General features: G+C 36.2%; 1 protein-coding gene across 1 annotated transcript in view; it reads left to right on the top strand.

Annotated features, from left to right (window-relative positions):
* Window positions 1-23,540, top strand: part of LOC121300752 (importin-11-like) — a 183,471-nt gene that overhangs the window by 82,500 nt on the left and 77,431 nt on the right. The window contains exons 23-26 of the mRNA XM_041229541.1: window positions 12,686-12,765; window positions 15,448-15,528; window positions 21,390-21,485; window positions 22,490-22,603. Of these exons, the coding sequence (XP_041085475.1) occupies window positions 12,686-12,765; window positions 15,448-15,528; window positions 21,390-21,485; window positions 22,490-22,603 (371 nt within the window). The remainder of the gene's footprint in view (window positions 1-12,685; window positions 12,766-15,447; window positions 15,529-21,389; window positions 21,486-22,489; window positions 22,604-23,540) is intronic.

The raw sequence follows: 23,540 nt of genomic DNA, 5'->3' as shown, positions 1-23,540 counted from the left end.
CATCCCTACTATGTCAAATCATATGTAAGCTCTCTGTGATCAGGCTGTTAGTTTTCCCCAACTTAAACCACAGACTTTGATTTTGCATTCCTTGTTTAAATTGGATGATGGAAATGCCACATTAAATTTCATGTCAGTTATATATCACTGTTGAATCCAATATGCTTACATGTCCAAAACAGTGTCCCTTAGCCATATGAAAGAAGGTGCGAGTAACATTCAATGACAGCCTGATAGCACCTGCTGTCTTTCAAGCATGTCTCGATTTATGAGCTTGCTACCTATAGTTGATAGCCTATAATAAGGCAGATGATTCATAACTCTGGGAATTGGTATTGGTTCTGTAGAAGATTTATGAAGACATCTTCAGTTTAATTTTCAGTTGTTGCTCTTGACCCTACTAGTGTTTATTATGCAATATAGTGTCTTTGATATATGACATTTAAACTGTAGTCCTGCAGTTTTTTTTTTTTTATTTAAACACACAAAACAGGTCCAGAAATAAGATTGTGATTTTGTGACAGGCTGCTTTATTAAGTCGCAGCCGTCCTGGAAAAGGGTTGCGTGTCTTTTGAAATAAATATTTATCTTTCACATTGTATATTATGCTCAATACAACCTTAAAACTGCAAAAATAATGCTCATTCAAAACATGCATGCAGATCACCCTGCCAAAAACAAGTCCAGCAAGAGACTGGTATCGGAACAGGTGTGAAGTCACTGCTGCTGTGCTCTTCAAAGCATTCTCTTACCCCACCTCACTGAGCTGGTCAGCCCTAACTTGCATCACTGCATGTTCTGTTTTGAGGCTTGTACAATATGTCTTGGAATAGTCTCTGATATCTTAGGTAGGCCTGATTTCATGTTCAGTTATGTCCAATCTGTTGCAGCTGCATGAGACTGTAGCACTCAAAACTGTATTTTATATTGTGAATGAATTAGTCATGCTGAAATCATACAGCAGGCACAGTAACTGCTCTTTTACATTTTAAGAGAATGCTCCCACTGTAACACTGGGGTGACTGGAATTCCAGACTGCCGATTTGGCATCTTACCATCTTTTAAAATGATGTTCCTGAATAAAATATGTTCCAAGAACAGCATAGTGTTACCTTTTTGAATGAGCTAGAGTACGTTGCTTGTGCTACAGTACTGCCATATTGTCTTTTGTTATTAAAAGCCCAACCGCTTTGCTTTATAATGCTGCCAATTCCTGTGGGACCATTTTACTGTGGACTGGTTTATTTAAACATTACCCAGCAATTATACGGAGGATGGTTTTGTAAATATAAGTGGAATAAAAGCATGCCACAGTAAGTGCCTCCTTCATGACTTTCAGTAGCAAGCATAAATCTCCCATGCTGCTCTGAATGTGCACCTAGAGAGTTCCATGCTAATTTGTGTGAAATATTATTCCTAACCCTGGCTCACGTGAAGAGGCACTTGGTGTCAGGGGGCCACTGTAATGAGAACAGTGCAGCAAACACTTATCGGCAACCTAGAGATGAAGTTTGTAGTCTTCAAAAAAGGAGAAACTGCAAAAAGACACATTCATTAAAGCGAGCAACAATGAAAAAGGAAATGTCTTGTATAGAAGTCTATAACATGCTCAAATTCTTACTATCAATTCCAGTCATTTAAATTGGGCGTTTCCTTTTTCCTCTGTATGAAAATGCACGTTGTTTACTGCAGGAAACTGGAATACAGTAAATACTAATGGTCCAGGTATTTTGTTTCAAGTGGGCTCTAAACATTTGTTTAAACAAGCTATGGTGATTGCTCACGTCTTCAGTTTATCACCTGTAGTACAAAGAACAAAAAGTGTGTGTGTGTGTGTATGTGTGTGTGTGTGTGTGTCTATATATATATATGTATATATATATATATATCTATATATATATATATATATATATATATATATATATATATATATATATATATATAGAAAGTCTAGGCTATATATATTTAATAGTGGGATATCTTCACCAGATTTAAAAAACATTCATGGAGTCTCAAAGAGTAACAGTACACACAGAGTCATTGGACACCAAAGCACGTAATGCTTTGAGGCCACTTAACTTGGTGTGTGATTTTGGAGGTGATTGGTTACACCTGAGCTAATTTAGGATTGCTATTACAAGGAGAGTGGACACTTACCCAGCCAAACTATTTCAGTTTTTATTTTTAATTAATTTTCTCCAAATTTCTAGAATATTTCTTTCACTTGGAAGTTGTGGGGTAGGATGTGTAGATAAATGAAAGAAAAAAACATTTTAATGCAGGCCATAAGACAACAAAAGGTGAACATTTTGAAAGGGGGTGTAGACTTTCTATAGGCACTGTGTGTGTGTATATACAGTACTGTGCAAAAGTTTTAGGCAGGTGTGAAAAAATGCTATAAAGTAAGAATGCTTTAAAAAATAGACATGTTAAAAGATTATATTTATCAATTAACTAAATGCAAAGTGAGTGTACAGAAGAAAAATCTAAATCGAATCCATTTTTTGGTGTGACCACCCTTTGCCTTCAAAACAGCATCAATTCTTCTAGGTACACTTGCACAAAGTCTGGGATTTTGTAGGCATATAGTCAGGTGTATGATTAAACAATTATACCAAACAGGTGCTAATGATCATCAATTCAATAGGTAGGCTGAAACACAATCATTAACTGAAACAGAAACGGCTGTGTAGGATGAAAAAAACTGGGTGAGGAACTTGGCTAACAAGGTGAGGTTGCTGAAGACAGTTTACTGTCAAAAGTCATACACCATGGCAAGACTGAGCACAGCAACAAGACACAGTAGTTATACTGCATCAGCAAGGTCTCTCCCAGGCAGAAATTTCAAGGCAGACAGGGGTTTCCAGATGTGCTGTCCAAGCTCTTTTAAAGAAACACAAAGAAACAGGCAACGTTGAGGACCGTAGACGCAGTGGTTGGCCAAGGAAACTTACTGCAGCAGATCAGAATTGGCAGAAAAACAGTGGGACCCTGGTACACCCATCTACTGTTCGGAGAAGTCTGGTCAGAAGTGGCCTTCAGGGAAGACTTGCGGCCAAAAAGCCATACCTCCGACATGGAAACAAGGCCAAGCGACTCGACTATGCACGAAAACACAGGAACTGGGGTGCAGAAAAATGGCAGCAGGTGCTCTGGACTGATGAGTCAAAATTTGAAATATTTGGCTGTAGCAGAAGGGAGTTTGTTCGTCAAAGGGCTGGAGAGCGGTACACGAATGAGTGTCTGCAGGCAACAATGAAGCATGGTGGAGGTTCCTTGCAAGTTTGGGGCTGCATTTCTGCAAATGAAGTTGGGGATTTGGTCAGAATTAATGGTCTCCTCAGTGCTGAGAAGTACAGGCAGATACTTATCCATCATGCAATACCATCAGGGAGGCATCTGATTGGCCCCAAATTTATTCTGCAGCATGACAACGACCCCAAACATACAGCGAAGGTCATTAAGAACTATCTTCAGCGTAAAGAAGAACAAGGAGTCCTGGAAGTGCTGGTATGGCCCCCACAGAGCCCTGATCTCAACATCATCGAGTCTGTCTGGGATTACATGAAGAGAGAGAAGCAACTGAGGCTCCCTAAATCCACAGAAGAACTGTGGTTAGTTCTCCGAGATGTTTGGGCCAACCTATCTGCCGAGTTCCTTCAAAAACTGTATTTAAGTGTACCTAGAAGAATTGATGCTGTTTTGAAGGCAAAGGGTGGTCACACCAAATATTGATTTGATGTAGATTTTTCTTCTGTTCACTCACTTTGCATTTTGTTAATTGATAAATATAAACTATTAACATGTCTATTTTTGAAAGCATTCTTACTTTATAGCATTTTTTCACACCTGCCTAAAACTTTTGCACAGTACTGTATATATATATCTCGCACACAAACACACACACACAGGTAGTGGACAAAAAAATGTAAACACCTGGGTAGACGAGGGACACCAAGTATATTGAAAGCAAGGGCTTCCACACAGGTGTGGCTAATGCGTTAAGCAAATAACATCCCAGCATGCTTAAGGTCATGTATAAAAATGGCCTGGTCTGGTTGCCAACAATTATGGCTAGCATCGCTGCAAAAGGAGACCTTAGTGACTTTGAAAGAAGGGTGATTGTTTGGGTGCGTTTGGTAGGAGCTTCTGTTACCAAGACAGCTCAACTTGATGATGTTTCATGAGCAGTGGTGTCTAAGGTGATGTCAGCATGGAACTCTGAGGGAAAGACCTCATCAGAAAAGGGTAATAGTGGGCGGAAGCGCATACTCCAGGATTGTGATATCCGTGCATTAATTCAAAGTGCAGGGCAAAACAGGCGAGCAACTGCAGATCAATTGACTGCAAATTTCAACCTGGGGCGCGAGCAGTCAATTTCATCAGAAACGGTCCGCCGAGAACGCTACAGAGCGTGATACCATAGTCGGTATGCAGTGCACAAACCGCTCATTTTTGACCTGTTGATTTTTGGGCGTTAATTGATTTAATGAGTTTATTCATCCCTGCACATTTTTAATAAAGGGAATGATCTTATAGTGGCTGTCCTGCATAGTAATACGTAAAAATTCAATAGAATCTAAAATAACATAAGCCCAATGGGAATTTGATCATTAACAGCGTTTTTATTTCAGTAAATGCAACACATTTTCACAGAACTACATCAATCCATGAACAAGTTTAATAGCAAAATATAATGCACAAGAACTGAGAATTGATTTTTTATTTGTTTTGTCTTTGATGCAAACATACCATATATAACACTTCCATATGAACAACCTTTATTTTATTTATTTTTTACATTATATTTGAGGCTTCTGGGTTTTTGGCATTAAAAAAAAAACAAAAAAAAAAACACTTTAGGAACATGAAACAGGTAAACATTGGTTAAAACAACACTCCTACCCGTGTTCCACAATATAAACTAATAAAAATCAGTATGCATGGACAACTTGCACACTAATGTAATATTAACAGTACTAAGATCAATCAAATAAAACGTTATAGTCACAGCTTGTGGCACTAGTAAAAGACTTGCCTGAAACCATGCCAGGCCAAATGAAGGGAATCGTGAAAACAGAAAAGCATTTATTTGAAATTAACTTTGTACATTGACTTAAACATACAAACTCCCTGTTCACCAACACAGTTTTAAAGTGAATAGTCTGTTTTGATTGTAGTAACTGATGCAGGAAGCCTTCTAGGGTGCATTCTTTCTCAGCAGGGGAAATGGATTTAAAAATGCCCAGCCAAAACAAAAAAACCAACCCCTCCCCCCCCCCAAAAAAAAAACTACCTGGTTTTAAATTGCAAAAGAAATTAATCTGCGATCAACTATTTAGTTGATTAATCGGTCTGATTTAATCTGTTAATTGGAGGAGTCCTAATCAAAACATTCCACAGAGTATAATAATTCCATCTGCTCGTAGGCTGATTGGCAGACAAATGACCCAAAGCATATGGCTAAATCAACTTTGGAATTCTTGAAGAAAAAAGTTTTGGAATGGCCTTCGCAATCACCAGATCTCAATCCAATAGAATCTGAGCTGAAGGAAATATACAAGACAGAATGGGCCCAGATTTCACCAGCAAGATGCAACATACTGTATAAGAATTTGCATAAGCATTTGAAAGCATGATAAAAGCAAAAGTAGGATGCATGAAATACTAAAGTACGGATGCCGATGCTTTTGTCAAACTAATTCTTTAAGTGAAATAAGTTTTTATTTTTATTTTGTTTTTTAATAGATTATTATTATTATTATTATTATTATTATTATTATTATTATTATTATTGTCTATTTTGCTTTTGTTTAATTTCAAAAAATACTAAATGCTTGTCCTTTAATTTGTTGCTTTGAATTATAATTAATTATAATTATGGTATAATAAGCGTAGGGTCCCAATACTATGTCTGCAACTGTAGAAGCCCAAAGTGATGATAGACTAAATATTTTTAAAACTTAAACCACCATAATTGAGTCTGTATAATTATATAAAAATACAATATCAGTGCACACAGGCTATAAGCAACCACCAAAGGTAAGTTGTTTTTTTTTCCCCCTTTTTTTCATGCTATTGATTCTTGTTGATAACAAGTATCCCTGAAATCCAAAAGAATGCCATTGTCAAGCATTTGCTGCGCTTTAAATATTTTTAATATTCTGTACTCCCATAGCTCTTTAGATTAACCGAAAGAGCTTTTTTTTTGTTTTTTTTTTGTTTTTGTTTTTAACTGTAGGCATCTGTGAAAGTATTGGCAGCGTTATTCTTCTTTTAAAATTGGATCATCTAGGGAATTCAGCCCTTTCATTTAATTGGTTCCACCAAGGCAAGTAAAATCAATGACACTTTCTACAGAGAGCATATTTCTATAATGCTTGAATAGTTTGTGATTCATAATATGCACATTAACTTAAGTTGAACTCTCTTATACATGACTTGCTTTAAAGTTGAACTCTCTTTAAATGACTTGCTTGTAAATTTCTAACTTTCAGTTTGGCAAGTTGCACACAATGCTTTACATGCTTGAGTATTTAATATGGAAAAAGAAAATGAGTATTTTACCTGAAACCTGAATAAGATGTAACAAAGCTGCTTAGCCAAGCATGTGATGTAGTCATGCCCACCCCCGAGGGTATAAAGGACTGCTTGCAGATTTTTCCTTTCAAGAACTGAGATCCTATTCAGATAAGTAATTGTTACTTTTTCTGCTATAGATTCTCACATTTATTGTGTTTTTACGTAAATTATATTTGATTTTAAAAATATCTACTAACTGTGGAGCAGTACCGAGGTCACTGACCTGGCACACTACTGTACCAAACCGCGACCCCACCAGTGCCATACTGACCCGGTGCTACAGTCACCGAACAGGTTCCAAACCGACCCGGTACTATCCCTGTTCCAAGTGGTACCGTACCGACCCAATACTGTCCCTGTAAAAACCTGGTGGTAATGTCCCCGACCCAGTACCATCCCTGTTCTGACCGGTACCATCCCTGGTTCCCTGAAATAGAAATGTAACCAAATGTAACTGGTCACTGCGTCCATGTTTGCAGCAGGCTTGAAGGGAAAATGACTATGAGATCTGTGCGCACAGTCCTTTTTACCCTCGGGGGCGGGCATGACTGCATCACAGACTCAGCTGAGCAGCTTTGTTATATCTTTTTATTTCAGAGAATCAGGGTTATGAAAATAACCCCAACAAACATTAGTCATAGTACAGTAGTCTCCGGCGAAGAGAACACCCCTTGGGAAGCAAATTAAGTGTTCTCTTAGCTAAAGAGTTCTTTTAAGACGGAGTTGACCACCAGACACAATATAAACCAATCAATAAATAAATAAATATTTAATAGTTGTTATGAAATACATATGAAATTAACAGAATAAGTAAGAGAAAAGCACCCCAACAGACATTAAAAATGCAACAGCAGCAACTTGGCAGAATGGGGAAAATACCAAATTGCTGTTTCTTTACACGCCATTTTGTCGAGATGAGGTGCACTCGTGGAAATCGGAATACAAAATGAGGCAATGAGTTGATGGTGGTTCTGGAAAGATTTGAATTAACCAATCAGTGTGTCTCAAGACACGCGATGACAAGTCACATTTGAAAAGATGGAATACCGGTAAACCATTTGAATTTAAGTTTGATGATGAGTTAACAATAGTCAAAACAGTACTGTATCAGTTGTGAACGAATCATTAGTGGTGCCAAAAAGGCGTTAATTTTATTTATTTTTTTTTTTAATTTAGTCGTCTCCCATTTAGTGTGCCCAATTATTATCTATATCCTCTTCTCACTGCTCACAGACCCCCTGCCAACTCTAGGAACGGAGGCTGGACGCGTCCTTCAAAATGTGCTCCTGCCAATCCGTCATTTTTTGCGCTGCGGATCCACAGCGAGGCCACTAGACCTATAGTCCCGGAGGACATCACAGATCTGGAGGCTCCACTGCGGAACCACAGGCACCCAATCGGGGTCTCTGATGCGTGGTGAGCCGTGGATCCAATCAGGGTCTCTGATGCGTGGTGAGCCGTGGATTCCCCTGCTGACCTAGGCCCTCCCTACCTGGGCAGTGACGGTCGGCTGTGACATAGCCTGGACTCGAACCTGCGATCCCCAGGCTATAGGGCACATCCTGACCTCCACGTGGAGCGCTTTTGCTGGATGCGCCACTCGGGAGCCCCCAAAAAGATATTCTTTTAAGCAAAGTTCCTTTTCCTTTAGGAGGAGCTCTTACAAGGGGGAAAAATCCGTTTCAGCACAAGGGTGTTCTCTTAGAAGAAGTGTTCCCTGAGGAGGTGTTCCTATACACAGAGACTACTGTATAATGTTACAAATGAGTAGTAAAAAGGTTAAACATAAGGAATCCCCCACCATATTCTTCACATAGAAACAAAACATTTGGAATACAAAGCTAAAGCAATTTTATTTAAAAATAGACAATATATTCACCTTTTAAAAAGTATGCCATTTATAGTTAATATTACTTGGTTTCATTAGTTAGAAAAGAGCCTTTGCCTGTACTTCCTGTAATTTGTGTCATTCATTTAGTGCTGCCTAGTGCTTCAGAACATTCTTCAGAGCCACTTATGATTCAGTGCTAGGTATATATTCTACTGGTCATCTGTTGATGTTTGACGAGTGGGGACTTAAGCCACTGATGGAAGTAAATCTGGTCATTATTTTATTGATTTGCAAATTGTGCTCATAATCTAGTTCAGATATTCTTTTATTACTCATTACCAAGGTTATTTGTGGTCTTTTCTCCCTGCTTAGGTTTTCTAAAAGCTTCTGCTTTTTAAATGTGTTGTAAAACATATGTAGTAAAATATATCCTTGTTAATAATCAGAATGTAAATTAAGACCAGTCATTTATGACTCTCTTTCAGTTTCAATGTGTAGGTGATTCCAGTGAAGTGATATCAGTATACCAAGAACACAAGTTTGGGCTTGGGAAATGGGTTGGGAAGTATAGCCAATGTTTGTTGTGCTTCTTTTTTTTTTTTTTTTTGCTTCCTTTTTCTTAAGGGGAGTGTATAGATGGCATTAATAACCTCAAGTCTATATAGATTAGAAGATGGAGCCAAAGACACTTATGTTAAACTACTTTTGCTTAACAAACCAGAGAACAAACTTCAGATTTAGTTTTGAAGTGTAGTGGATAAACTGGCAGACAAGGATATTTATCATTTAAAATCCTTTCTGCAGACATTGGCTTTCATCTGCTGGCTTAGTGTTGAGTATCACGGCATTATAGTAGCTTTGTGTGTAATAAAGACAGATGGCAGATAAGATGTGCAATCTGTTTCTTAAGTGACAAGTTATTGGTGAGTTTTAAATCTAACAGATGAAATGCATTTGTTAATGCTCTTCACAAGGTGTTGTGCCATTACTATTAGAGGTTTGTGTGTGTTTCCAGTAGCTAACTTCAATATAAATATAATAGTGATTATTGATATATCTGAACGTTTTGTGTGTTTTCCCTTTCTCTGATGCATTGCTATAGTCTCTTGAATTTAGTTTGAACATTAAAACAATATCTCATTCAAAATAAACAAATCCCCAGTTTATTGAAGGACAGTATCTGACTTTGGCTACATCAACGTACACCTTGTCAGATTTCGCACTTCTTTTATTGCTCTGAGCACACTCTTAAACTCAGGGGAGATGTTTAAAAGGACAGAGATGTTTTGGACTCCTGTAGTGGATTGTTTGTGCACTCTTGTCTTTCTTAAAGCAACTTCTGTTGGTTATCATTCAAGGTTGATACAAATCCCGCTATTAAGAGCCAACAACGAATACTGTTTGGAGGTGCCAAAGACTAAGCCTTATTCTTTTTGAAGGTCTAATGCCCTTCCAGATTTCTGCAGTGTCTGAGACAAACTTTTAATTGTTTTACTTTTCAACTTTACAGTTTCCATATAAATAATACCTCTTTATTACTGCAGTAAAATTTAAATAAATGCAACACTGTGGCTTTTTTTTTTATTTTAAATGTAACTCTGTCCAAAAGTTGCTTTTTCTTTTTTAATACAAAAGCCTCCGTATTTTTGGCTCACTAAATCAGCCCAATTAAAATTGCTACTTTCCTGATAGAGCTTATACTGTAGACAACTCTTCTAATTTGCTTCGGCTACCACGTTTTCCTTAATATCTATAATATATAATGAGGAGAACAGACATTACACCATGTACTCCCTTATTCTGTTACCAAAAGGTATTTCATTAATTATTTTTTAAAAAGATTGCTCATTATAGAAAGGCCATGGATTCAAAACTGCTGATTACAGCAAGTCTCTCTTCAGCTGTCAAAAAGCACTTTGCATGCCCAGCACCGCTCCGCTACAAGCAGTTAAAGAGGTCACAAAATGTTTTGTTTTTCTTCAGTAGGTCCACTGTGTACTGAAGTTATCAAATAATTTACATTTGATTGTCTTGTATTCAAACGTAACACTTTGTTACAATAACTGTTACAATACTGTACTGTATATTCTGTTTTAATTCTAGAATACCTGTGTTTAGCTTAAAGACTACTTTCAGATCAAGCGTACTTCTTTTCTAAATAAGAAACTTGACTGTGAAGCCATTAAACTGTAGGCTTGTTAATATTGAGAAATATAGCAGCATTATTAAGACTTTTGATATTACTGTTTTTATTGCACTAAAGCCCCAAACAGGCAAAAACACTTGTTAGTTCAAATATGATTGTGACAGTGTCTCTCTCGTGTCACGCATGTGGGTAGCAGCTGATTAAGCACAGACAGACGTGGTGTTGAAACGCGGGCACAGGCGCGCAGGTTTTATTCACAAACAAACAGAAAACGAAAGTAAAATAAAGATGGTCATGTGACGTTACCAGCGATGGTAATGCACAGAGGACTAGTACATCACGATGTACAAGAAGTGCAAAATAAAACGCAGGACAACAAACTACAAATCAGAATGTGCCGTGAAAACGGCAGGCCTTGCAGCAGCTCCGATCACAGCAATCGCCATGCTTTTATACTGACGCTCCGCTGAGACACGCCCACCCCCCTGCTGGAACAGCTGATTGTTTTCAGCTGCTGCTCCACGCAGACGGGTATTTGTCCCCGGTTGAGCAACACAGCAGCTAAACAATTAATCAAATCATCATGTTAACAATTAACACAAAAACATACAATTTCCCCATGTGCAGGGTTTACGCTTTGTCACAATGATGTCTCTATTTAATTCCAACCTATTATTTCTCTTCAGAGAAATTTCATTCTATTCCTTATTAGATCAAAATATTTTTTAAAACCTCTGTGCTTAGTTGCAATAAAATCAAATAGGTATAACATAGCTTTTTTAGTTTTATTCATCTGTTATGTCTAGAAAGGGTTACTTTTTCTTTTTGATAATACCTAGCCTAGTGTTTAGTTCCCCCAGGTGCCTGCTTCTTCCAAGGTTACAAGCTTCCATGCATGATAGTCTTTATGAATTTAAAGATAGGTTAGGCCCTATTTTTAAGTCTTACCAGCTTCCAAGAGTTTAACACTAATAACAAAGGCAAAAATACAAGCTTTTTCCTAACATTAACACTTGTTCAGTTTTCTTAGTTCAAATTCTTGTAACCTGTTCTTAATTTGATTAATATTTCAGCTGACTTTATATTTTTTTTTAAATACATTAGTCATTATAAAATTAGTTGCAGTTTTACAAATGTTCAATATATATCCCAAATATCAGCCTACTTCCAGTAGCTGTGGCAGTCTTGGGTCAGTTTCTGCTCTCAGTGAGTCTGTCAAAACCACCACAGGTGCAGGTGACAGTTCTTTAAAAGCCCAATACCACAATGGCCACAATGAGGGGAGCTTATATATTTGTTTGTTTTTTTCAACCAGCTCTCACTTCAATTTTATCTGCCAGTATCTATCTGTGACTTAACATAGCTGCTGAATCGGGATCATGTGACTTTTTGGTTTCAGGCCCTTAAGGTTATAGTTGTACTTTTCTTTTTATGGAGACACACTGCATTCCATTATTACTGAAAGCACAACATTTGTTCTTTTGGGGCTTTGGATGTAGTTTGTGAACTTGTAGGAGGCTGTGTGATCCAGTGTTTAAAGAAAAGAGCTTGTAACCAGGAGGTCCCATGTTCAAATCCCAGCTCAGCCACTGACTCGCTGTGACCCCGAGCAAGTCACTTAACCTCCTTGTGCTCCGTCTTTTGGGTGAGATGTTGTTGCGAGTGACTCTGTAGCAGATGCATAGTTCACTCATCGTAGTCTCTGTAAGTCGCCTTGGATAAAGGCATCTGCTCAATAATCATCTTAATAATCATAATAACACTAATTTAAAAAGGTTCAGGGAGATATCACTGATTTTTATATCAAAATTATATTATCAGGATGTACTTGATATGAAAAATAATTTTATTAATCTGCCCTATGATAATGGCTTATGTTGTCAGCATTTCGTATAGTGGTGAATGTCATACAGAAAAAAAAGCATTAATATAAGCAATAAGAAAATATATTTCATTTAGTAAATAAAAAAAAGGAAAAAGTATAGAACCATTAGAAAATATTTAAGAGATACTATTGGCAGGAACTGAAGGTGTCTCTAACGTCTTTCCTGCCCACCTGTGTGGATAGTTCTGTGAAGTTCCTAACTTGCTTTAATTGATTGTGGTTGTGATTTATTCTTTTGCAGCAATGAGTTCGGAAAACCTTCGGACCTGCTTCCAGATTGTTAATGCTTACATCTTCTTGTCTTCGTCTGAATTTTTACAGGTACTCTGCATTATTTATGTATGTACTCATTTAATATTTGTTCTTGTGGGTGTAGTAAATCTCCTTTACACATGGATATTGCCAACAAACAGTGATAATGTGTAGAGTCTTGTGAATATTTATTTATTTATTTTAATAATTTTTCATTTTGTCACAAATTTCATTTTTAGTTTTATTACATATACATATTAATAAAACAAAAACATTTGTATATCAATAATAGTGTAGTATACATCATGTTTTAACTACATACATATTTTTTATTAAATATTAAATGAAATAATTGTTACCATAATTTCTCAATCGCAGCAGTAACGGAAACGTATAGTCCCCCATTTTTAATTAACTGCCTATTTACAGTAAATATTGCCCATGCCCTCTATAAAAATGCAAATATATATATATATAAAGTTTGCACCACTTGAACTAAATGCTTAATGACAGTGTCGCTCGACTCCCATTCCAGCCGACAGCTGCAGAATCTGCACATCATTATTTTGTCACCGTCAGCTGCATACATCCCCTTTTTTCCAACAGAATTTGACTTCTCAGATGACTCGCTTCAAGTTATGCATCTGCGCAAGTGCTAGTCAGAGCTTCCCTTTCCCTACAGCATGTCTGTGGTACCTGCTGAGTCTTTAAAATATTTTCTGTTTAAACCTCTCAATTTTAGAAATGTCATTATATGCTTGCTTTATAATGACAGTTGCTGAAAGAACTCTTGACAGCACAGGAGAAAAGAAGCAGAGGTTGACAAATAAAAACTACCAAATACAACAAAGGTTTTGAGAAGAGAGGTTTCCATGGGAGCAGTCCTAAGAGCAGTAGGCTTGATGTATTGGGTTTTGCTGTATCACAGGGACAATTTGTTGAATTGACTTTGAAGGTATAACAGCCACCTATTGGGAATTTTGTTGAGCATCCTTGAATTTGACCTCCTATTCAACTTGGATGCTTGGCAACCATGTAGAGATATTGCTAATTACCACAATGACTTCAAAACACCATATTGTCTAATGTCTTCTTAAAGTTTTAATTAAAAGTATTTGTTGGAAAACATGGATTGAGAATTGATTAGCAGTTTGCTACGCATGTGGACTGGCAGAGCTATACTGGTGTTCTTTTCTGAAAAGAGACTAATATTGCAGATAGCAGACTGTTTGGTTCAAATTGCATGTACTGCTAACCATTGATAGAGACGATGCGTCTACAAACTCTTGCCCAACAATGACTGCAAGCTAACGAGATAACAATGCTGTGGACTAGAAGGGAACAGGCTCTAAAGACTTCAGAGAGATCGAAAGAGATAATCCCACTGGCATCAACGGGGGTCGCAAGGAGATAACAAAAGGCAGATGTATGGACCTTTTGTCTCCAGGAGTGTGAAGAATGCACTGAGTTCAGAGGTTGTCACACTAGATTACACACACAGACACACACACATTAACACTCACACAATAAATTAAATTACCTTGACCATTGGTTAAGTGTCAGAGAAAGGGGAGGTGGACCATCTATACAGAACGGTATTTAATGTCATGCAAACATTGTAATGTTGAGTATTCTGTTTGTCCTGTACCTGGGACCAGACTCCCTGCATATTTCAATAAACCTGGCAACTGATTGAAGAAAAGGACTCTGTGCATTTTCTTGAATCTACTTAATCACCATCATTTTTTTGTAAGTTACTTCAGTATTTTAATAATAATTGTATTTCTTATTTTTTTAAAAGGGAAAGACTGGCATAGCAAAATAGAGAATAATCCACACACTTTAATCTTACTTTTTTATTCTTCAAATGGTCACTTTTTAGACTTGTTTGATACCAGTACATGATTTGCTAACTTGGCATGTTAAGACATAAATGGCTAGTTTCACAGACCCTGATTTAGCGCTAGTCATGGATGACTTTATCCAAGTATTAGTGCTAATCTTGGACTGCATTTTTTTTCTTGACATATATTTCATACAAAATGTACCTATGATTAAAAAGCTTGTGGGGGTTCTTGAAATAAATTCAATTCCCGTCAAACTGAGTTCAGTGCTTTTCAATTGTCTAGTGTAATTTTTTTAATGCTTATGTTAAACTGAATAAGCATGACCCATTTAGAGACATTTACTGTGAGAGTATCCTCAGGAACAGTCACAGAGCCTCACTGTTCCCTTTAAGTTCATGCAACTCTGTGCAGTATTTAACATTTTTATTTATAAAGTGATATATACTGTATAATTTCCATTTCACATAATATACATTATGCCCTGTGCTGGTGCATTATGTACAGTAATTGCTTTACCTGGATCACATTATGGAATGTTTGACCTGTTTCATGTTGTTCTCTTTATTACTTTAAAACTAGAAGAGCGATATGTCTTGCTGGTTGAGTCATCGATGGCAATCCTCAGTTTGTTATATATAATTACTCTGGGCACTGAGGGTTTTGACTAAACCTGCTCATTTTTAAGAACGAAGTCAAGGATTGTGAATAAGATAAACACTGGCCTATTACTTTCTCCCACAGTTTGCTTTAGCTTATTTCCTCTAGTCCTACTCAAAAATCACAGACTAGTCAACTGAAATCCAAGTTTCTGGAAGGGATGCAAAAGTTTCAGCCTTTGATTGTGCCACTGTTGTAATCTGATTGCAACTGATTCAAATGAGTTTCACTTTCTGTTTCATTTCAGAATTATGCTGCAGCCCTTTGCCAATCATTTTGTGAACTGTTAAAAGACATAACCACTGAAGGCCAAGTCCAAGTACTAAAGGTATTCATTTTATTTACAGTGTGCACAGATGTTGGCAGCACATTTCACATCTGTATTTTCTTTTTTGTACTTTTATGTAATTCATGTTATTTAAATATAAAATATTATTTAAATGTTGCTAAAATTCCTGCAACTGATGTTGCCACAAGGCAACAGGATAATGCCTATCCACACTATGACGAGTTAAGAGGCAACAATGTAGACATTAGCATTTTGCAGATATTTTTTTTTTTATTATATAGTTTTCACTTGTGAAAGACGTGTGAAGTAATATGAGAACAAGTTTCTTAGCTTGAGGCTTTGTGTGTGTGCATACAGGGAAGACCTTTTTGTCAATAAGTTATTATGATTGCAGCTTATGCTTCAAAGAATAAAACTATTAATCTTTAATTCATATGCATTAAGAACCACTGTTCATAATCATTGCATTTGCATTGTCTTCTGCAACACACACAAATAGCAGTCAGGGCATACAAGGTGGTACATTGATCTTGGTTCAACTGTTATACTTATGGATTTGTAGAAACTGTGAGATTAATCAATACATTAAACCCATGGAAGACCATCTGCAAAGTTCAGAAAAATAATTGCTGAATTACCAAGTTTTTTGTTTTTTCAATACCATGTTTGACATACTGGTGGTTTCATAACTGGTATTGGTATTTCACATCAATTAAGAGTTTCTAGTGATGTAAAGCTAAAATAAAAATGTCCTGCAGTTTTTGTTTCACCTGATGTGCTGGTATCTGATCTCGCAGATGTCTATGGAAGAGTGTTGGTTTTAGATCCTTTTCTTTGCCTTCAAAGAACTAGCCTTGGAGAAAAATGCTTAGAGAAAATGTTTCAAACAGCTATGACTCTTCTGGGCAGATTCAGGTTTTAATTACTTAAAACCAAATTCTCTCATCCAAGACTCTGACTGTGCTTTTTATTAAATCCCTTTATTAAAATACTGTAGCTGTAGTTGCAAAACAAAAAAATAGCATCTCTAATCTTTGCATCAATGTGATGGTTACATCTGCTGTCTGGTTTCAGAGCTGTACTTTTTGCAAATGACTGTTCATTGGTTTGGTTACTCCTCTGTTTTAGTTGTTGTGGTTTCTATTTGAATTGTAAGGGTCTTGATCAAGCTTAAATGCTTTAAGTGATATATTTACTTTTGAATATGTATCAAGTGGCATTTAAGAAAAATAACTCCTACTTCTTTAACTGCAATAAAGTCAAATATTCATATAAGCAGCAAACATACTTCTAAGATTACAAACAAACTCAACGATGAGTCCAACCATGGTTTAACTATATGAAAATGTATTCTTACTCACATTTTATATATACGTAGATAGAGAGATCTATGAACTGCAATTAAAGCTCTTTGCTATTAACAGCTTAAACTGCTTCCAATTTGAAAATGCTGGTCTCCTAATAAGTATGACATTTTCTAACTAGTGAAAAACATATGAATATTTATTTAAAATAAATAATAAATCTGCAAACAAGCATGCTAATTCAGACATAAACAATGCCCTGCAAATATTAATTTTGTCTCAACTATTTTCAGACCATTTTCTCATCAATGCATTTTTACTGATAAACATGTCATTCTCACCTTGTAGTGATACCTCACTATTGAATTTGACATTCCAGATGCATCACAGTCCACTTAAAAGAAAAATGGCTATTTTAAGTATGTATTTTATAAAAACAGAATTGGTCCCATTGAAAAGTTTTTTCAATAGTATTAAAAGTTATGCATTTTTCATTTATAGTGAATATTAAATGGATATGCATCCTCCCACGTTGTTCTGGCAATTTTTATAAAAACACATAATTACAACATCACTTTCTCAAGGTCATTTATTTGTAGCAATTGCTCATTCTCTTGTAGTTTTTTCTATAAAAATATATTCTCCAAAAATACAAAAATAAAAGCTTTTGTAGTGCAGTGTAAAAGATGATCCATAAATTACCACTGACATTTACCCTTAGAGAAATCAATGAAACGCATGTTCCTTTGCTCTCAAGCAGTAAGGGTAGTTTTTGGGCTGAGAAATTAGAAGCAAATATAATTAGCTGAACCAGGTTCTGAAACGTTATGTGTAATATGCATTTTTATAGGGAGAATGGCAAAGTCAAAAGTCGCAGTGGGATCTGTTTTCAACAATTATGCCTGGAGCAAAAGTGATTCAGACTGAAATTTAATTGAGTTTTTAGCTTTGTGCAGCAAATATGGAATTGGGTTTTCTATCTGATCGCAGCTTGCATATTTATGTACTTTATGCCACAGTACATTTTCATTTGAATTTATGCCAAATAGTTTTTTAGGATAATGTTCTCCTATTTGTTTTTCTGGTACTTCTGTAGAGCCTTGGGTAAAAATAAGTATTTCAAAGTTTTGGTGAGAAGCGCATTAATACTTGCCTGTCAGTGTGGCCTGGTTTCAGTGAGCCTAACCAAGTATCTTCAACAGTAATACTTGCATGCCCACATTATAAAGCTTTTATGGAGTTTTATAGAGGACTTTGTTTATGTTACTGTAGATAAGTACACTATGTTTTGTGCTTCTTTTGCTTAGTGTCTAATGTTGAAGTAGATTCCATTGCCCAATGCAGCACCTTAATGTGGAAGATAAGGAATCAAGAACTGAAAGCGCAACACAATTCCTAAATATCTTAGTGTCGCTACAAAGTCAATTTCTATGAGTGAGTGTAAAATTGAGCTTACAGTAACTTTTTTTTAATATATGTTCTTGGGATGGCAAGTCATAATTACTGTAAAACATTAAATAAATGCCCCAGCATTTATTTACAATATTGGCCAGTAGCCCCGGCACCTACTGGGAGACCGGCGACTATTTGAGATTCAGCGTTTTTTATGTAGGATCACTAATATCAAATACTTCAGATACAATCATGAAAAAACTGCCTGCAATAGCATTAAAGGTTGTGTCAGTGGGTAATAACAGTTTGTATTGTAATAATAACAAAAATAGGAAAATCCACTAAAGACAGCCCTGTAAATATCGGAACAAAAGCGTATATTAAGGTAGGCTTGCAGCACAATGAAAAAACCAAACATGGTTTTAAAATGAATAAAAGCAATAAGCAACATCTTTATTAACACACATTATATTTATTATTCACCCTCAAAACATGTACATTGGTAAGCATGGACAATCAATGAAAAATTAACCAGCAATGAATCCTCATTGCAAAACAACCACATGAAATACTGTGTTAATACGAAAAATAAGTTCATACTGTTGACCCACAACACACTCAAAAATGCTTCAAACTGTTTAAAAATTAACAGTAAAATCAATACAAGTACCAGTTTTATCACAAAACTGAAACTAATTAGTTTTCATAACGTGTACATTGATAATTAAGAATGCTGGAAAAGGAGGAAAACACGAATACTCATTGCAAGACTCAAATACACAAAATATTGTTAATATAAAACAGACACGTTCAAATACACTAAACAACTCTGTTAATATCAGAAAACAAGTTTGTATTTTACTTGCTTTCAGCATGCTCAAAAAAGCTTCACAGCTGGTTTTTAAATATCTAATGTCTTAAACTCTATGCATTATGTGTACCTTTTAAAATAAATTGAAGTTCAGTTTTCTTATTCATCCTGAGCCTCAAATTAGTAATCAGTTTTCTTATCATTCATCCTGAGCATCAGATTGGTAAGCTCATTGGACAGCCATGCTTGTGTATTGGCTGGAACACTCAGTATGATGCACATTATTATTTATAGCCCGACGTTTAATAGAGACCCCGCGTCTATTGATCATATTTCCTAGCAGCCCCGGGGCTTATTAGAGACCCAGTGAGTATTGGAGATTGGCGATTATTTGAAGTTTTACGGGAGATGTGCATTTGGTACATTTATTCGATAACTTACAATCGTATTGCTCATGGAAACAGTTTACGTACACAATAAAATCCTATAGCATTGATCGTTGCTAGTGGCAGTATTCCCATTATCTTTGACTTTGCAGAATGTATGCTGTGCGAGGACAACATATCCAAAAAATTGGTGTTTTGTGTCGCTGAAGAAAGGCAGTGTGTCCATATTTGTTTTGGAAGTCAAATTACTTGAATAACTTAAGAAATATTCCATACCATATGGACAGCATTACGAAACATGCAATTGGGACACCTTTTTATTATTTGTGGCTCGTAAATAGGGTTGCTCCTCTTCAACGTTTATTTTTCTGGTGCTAAATGCTACTTGCTATTTAGAAGCTATTAAAATATGCATTCTAATCCTTATAATTGATGGCAAGAGATCATTGGATATTTGAGTGTTTCACTATAGAATAACAAATCAAATGGCCTGCCTCGCCATTGTTAGACACAAACTCAAGAGAACGAGAATAAATTGAGATTATTTACCTACCCAACCCTTTCACGTGTTCCTATTAATATGCAAATGAACATTACCTCTGCACAGTATAGAAGTTGTAATGCTATACAGCCCTGTGTGTGGTGATAACAAAACAACCCATGATGGATTTAAAAATATTTTTAATTCATAAATTAAAGTCCAGTCACCCTGCAAAGTGAGACAGACTTCACACTTTGACTGAGGTGCTTGTTGTCTTGACAGCATGGTCATATTGAAAAGCAGGTTTAGTAGGATTTAGTAGGATACTTTTTATTAATGTTACAAAACAAGTTCCCGTAGTCATTTAAAAGTGTGTCTAAGTTGTTGTCTTGCTATTAACACTTGCTATTGTAGTTATGTGGCATAATCTATTGAGAGTATTAGATTCTGGAATATATATGGGTTTGTTGTCTATCTGTACATTTGTTCATCTGTATGTCACATCTACATTTTTGGGAAACCTGCTTATTAAATTGTTATGAACCCTATGTTATTGGGAGTGTCAGACTGCGTGGTATATGAAGGTGTCTGGCTCTACATTAGTTTGTCTGTAGGTCACACTTACTAACAACCCATCTGCTTTACTAATGACATCTAGGTCTTAAATAACACTTATCTCATAAATTTTAGTATCACTTTAGTGTCTTTAAAAAGCTGTTGTATTTTAAGCAATTGAATATGATAGCAACCAAGTTGCTCCTGGAGTGGCACCAGCAATTAGATTTGACCAAGGAGCCATTGGCTTCTAAGACAACAACTGTGTCTAGAGCCCTGATTTGTTTTAAAATTTTAAAGAAACATATTTTAAAGAATAAACAGGAAAGAAAAGCAAAACAGGTCATGAAGCTCATTTGACCAAAAGTGCTTTACCAGTGTCATTGCAAATGCTTGCACAAGTAAATGAGACAAGTGTGCTGAATTTGTGTATCGTGATACATATTTCATCATGACCCTCGTATCGTGATATGTTTCGTATTGTTTAGACACTGCCGATACCTAGCCCTACCTTGGAGGTATGTAGCTGAAAGGGCAATGTAACTAATATCCATGTCTGCCACTTAGTTTTTTTTCTTGATACTGTAGCTTGACTACAAGTGCAAATGAGTGTCAGTTGTCATGGTGATGTGGGTGTTTTGGACGCCTGTCCAGAGAGTTCTGGCTCAAAGCCACAAGATTTTATTCATCCCGACTGACAAAATGCACTGTAAAACTTTGCTGTCATTGACTTAGAAGTGAACTGCCAGTTATCTGAGCCATACAGACCCCTCTATGCAGACATACTGTATTCGTCAAACATGTACCTGGTTTTCTTAGAACATTTTCAGTGCAGTGAAGCTTCTATTTTTCTTGGCATCAAAGGTAATTCACAATTCACTGATAGGTCTGATAGGCAGAGGTAAGCTTATTGTGTTGTACAAATAGCAAAATAATATATATATATATTTTTTTTTATTATCTGTCATTAGGTTGTCGAAATAGCCATAAAAGTGAACCCTGCCCTGGGCACACATGTGTTCCAGTCTCTTCTGCCTTCAGTCTTCAGAGGTGTGATAGATGGGGAGGTAAGGGCAGTTATCTCATGTTGCTGGATGTAGGTACTGTCACATAAATACATACACAGACAAATCTTTTTTTTTTGTTTGCCACCAACAGACAAAAGTTTGTGTTACTAATGTCAAAAACATACTACTTTTCAAATCTTCTGTTTTAATATTAGAATGCATAATGCAAAATCATATTTTAGTTTTTAATTGACCAGCAGAATGCACTGGTGTCAGGTCATGTCATCACATACGGAATGTAAACATTTCTATATCCAGTGACCCCAGTTAGCTTGTAGCCAAACTCCTCCAGCAGGTTTTGCAGTGGCTTCCTCTTTTTGACAGTTGCAGTAGTATTGTACAGCATGAAGAGCAATATTGTATTTTCTCATAATCTTCCTCAGCGGTTTCATATTTCAAAGATGAACATAACTCATGCCAAAAATGTACATATTTTTGATTAGCAGACTGTGTGAAGCCTAATTACCCTGTAACCTTATCTGAATTTGGAAGTAAAGTGATGTCTAAATTTAAAAGAATGTGCCAAATTCTAAGTCACACATTTACAGTATATAATTATATACAATTACATTTAAGAATTTGTTTAATTTTTATTTTAAGGAGTTAACCTCAATAACTTAACAGCTCATGTGGGACTGAGTATACATGTACTGCTCCCTCGTAATGACATACAGAATGGCTGCTCAATGAAAGAATAGCTTGTTATACAGACACCCTGCTGTAAGACAAAGTTGCTTTATCCTACTAGTTTTTTTCTTCAGTTCACTGTGTTTATTAAGCCCTAAGCTTGATTGTAAATCACAAACAGTATATATATATATATATATTCTATATATAATATATATCTATATATATATATATATATAGTATATATATATATATACTGTTATCTGACAATAGTTTATATTATAGAGGGATATGGTCTATTTAACAGTATCTAGGTTTATGTTTAAGTATTTGCTGTTCAGTTATTTATTTTGATGTGTTTTAATTCTGTTTTTCAGAGGTACCCTGTAGTTATGTCTACTTACCTGGGTGTGATGGGAAGAGTGTTGCTACAAAATTGTAGCTTTTTTTTTTCACTTCTCACACAGATGGCATTGGAGTGCCATCAAGAGGTAAGAACTTCTTAACTTTATTAGACTTTAGTACAGGTGTGCCATTTTTAGTTTTTTCTGTTTTATTTTCACCCTGATCTTTGATATTTGAAACTGAGAAGTTTCATTTTGCCTAGCACCCTGCTGTTAATTAGAAAACAGTCATTGTATGCAGGTATAGCTAATTCCCAGTCTTTTGCTAAACTATGTGTTGTAGTCGCCCAAAAAACAATAACCTATTTTTCAGGGAAGAAAGTATAAGATTTGTAGCAAAGAGCTATATTCATTTAAATAAGTACACCTGTGTAGTACACCTGTGTCTTGAATTTTAATCCAGGAACCCTTCGCACCAAGTCTAATTTGTTGAACACCGTGTTGATGCTTTCTCTATTACAAAAAATACAAAGTAACTTTTCCTAGCAAAACATGATTACTTCTCTGGGGGGGGGGGGGACACCTGGAAAATATTCTCTGACCTCTGTGCTGGATGCAGGAGCAGCGCCACGCTTGGGCCTGAGGGGCCAGGGCCCACCCATTTTGCTCATGGGCCCACCCAGTTATGAAGCGATTGACAATTAAAAACATTTCATACTAAACCGTATCAGACTGTAACCCGCTGCGGCGAGTCTAGCTCATCCTCGTGGTTCAAAAATATATCCGTCCCACCCACCCCAGTACCATTATCATGGTAAAATAAAATTGGTGCTTGGACAGCTGAGATATGAGATCTTGCTTCTTCGATAGTATAGTATCAAAATTAAGCGTGTCGGCAGCAAACATACAGGAACTTTTCTTTCATTGCAAGGCACGCAAACAACCAGCTTTTGCAGCTGCTGTTTGTTTATTTATACTGTATAAATGGGTAATTGTATGTACAAAATAATGTGATATCTGGTAACAATTGTAAGTCGCCCTGGATAAGGGTGTCTGCTAAGAAATATACTAATACAGAACATTT

Source organism: Polyodon spathula, chromosome 2, assembly GCF_017654505.1.
Source record: "Polyodon spathula isolate WHYD16114869_AA chromosome 2, ASM1765450v1, whole genome shotgun sequence".
Lineage (NCBI taxonomy): Eukaryota > Metazoa > Chordata > Actinopteri > Acipenseriformes > Polyodontidae > Polyodon > Polyodon spathula.
Note: the sequence above shows the minus strand (reverse complement) of the source record. Positions and strands in the feature narration are given on the sequence as shown.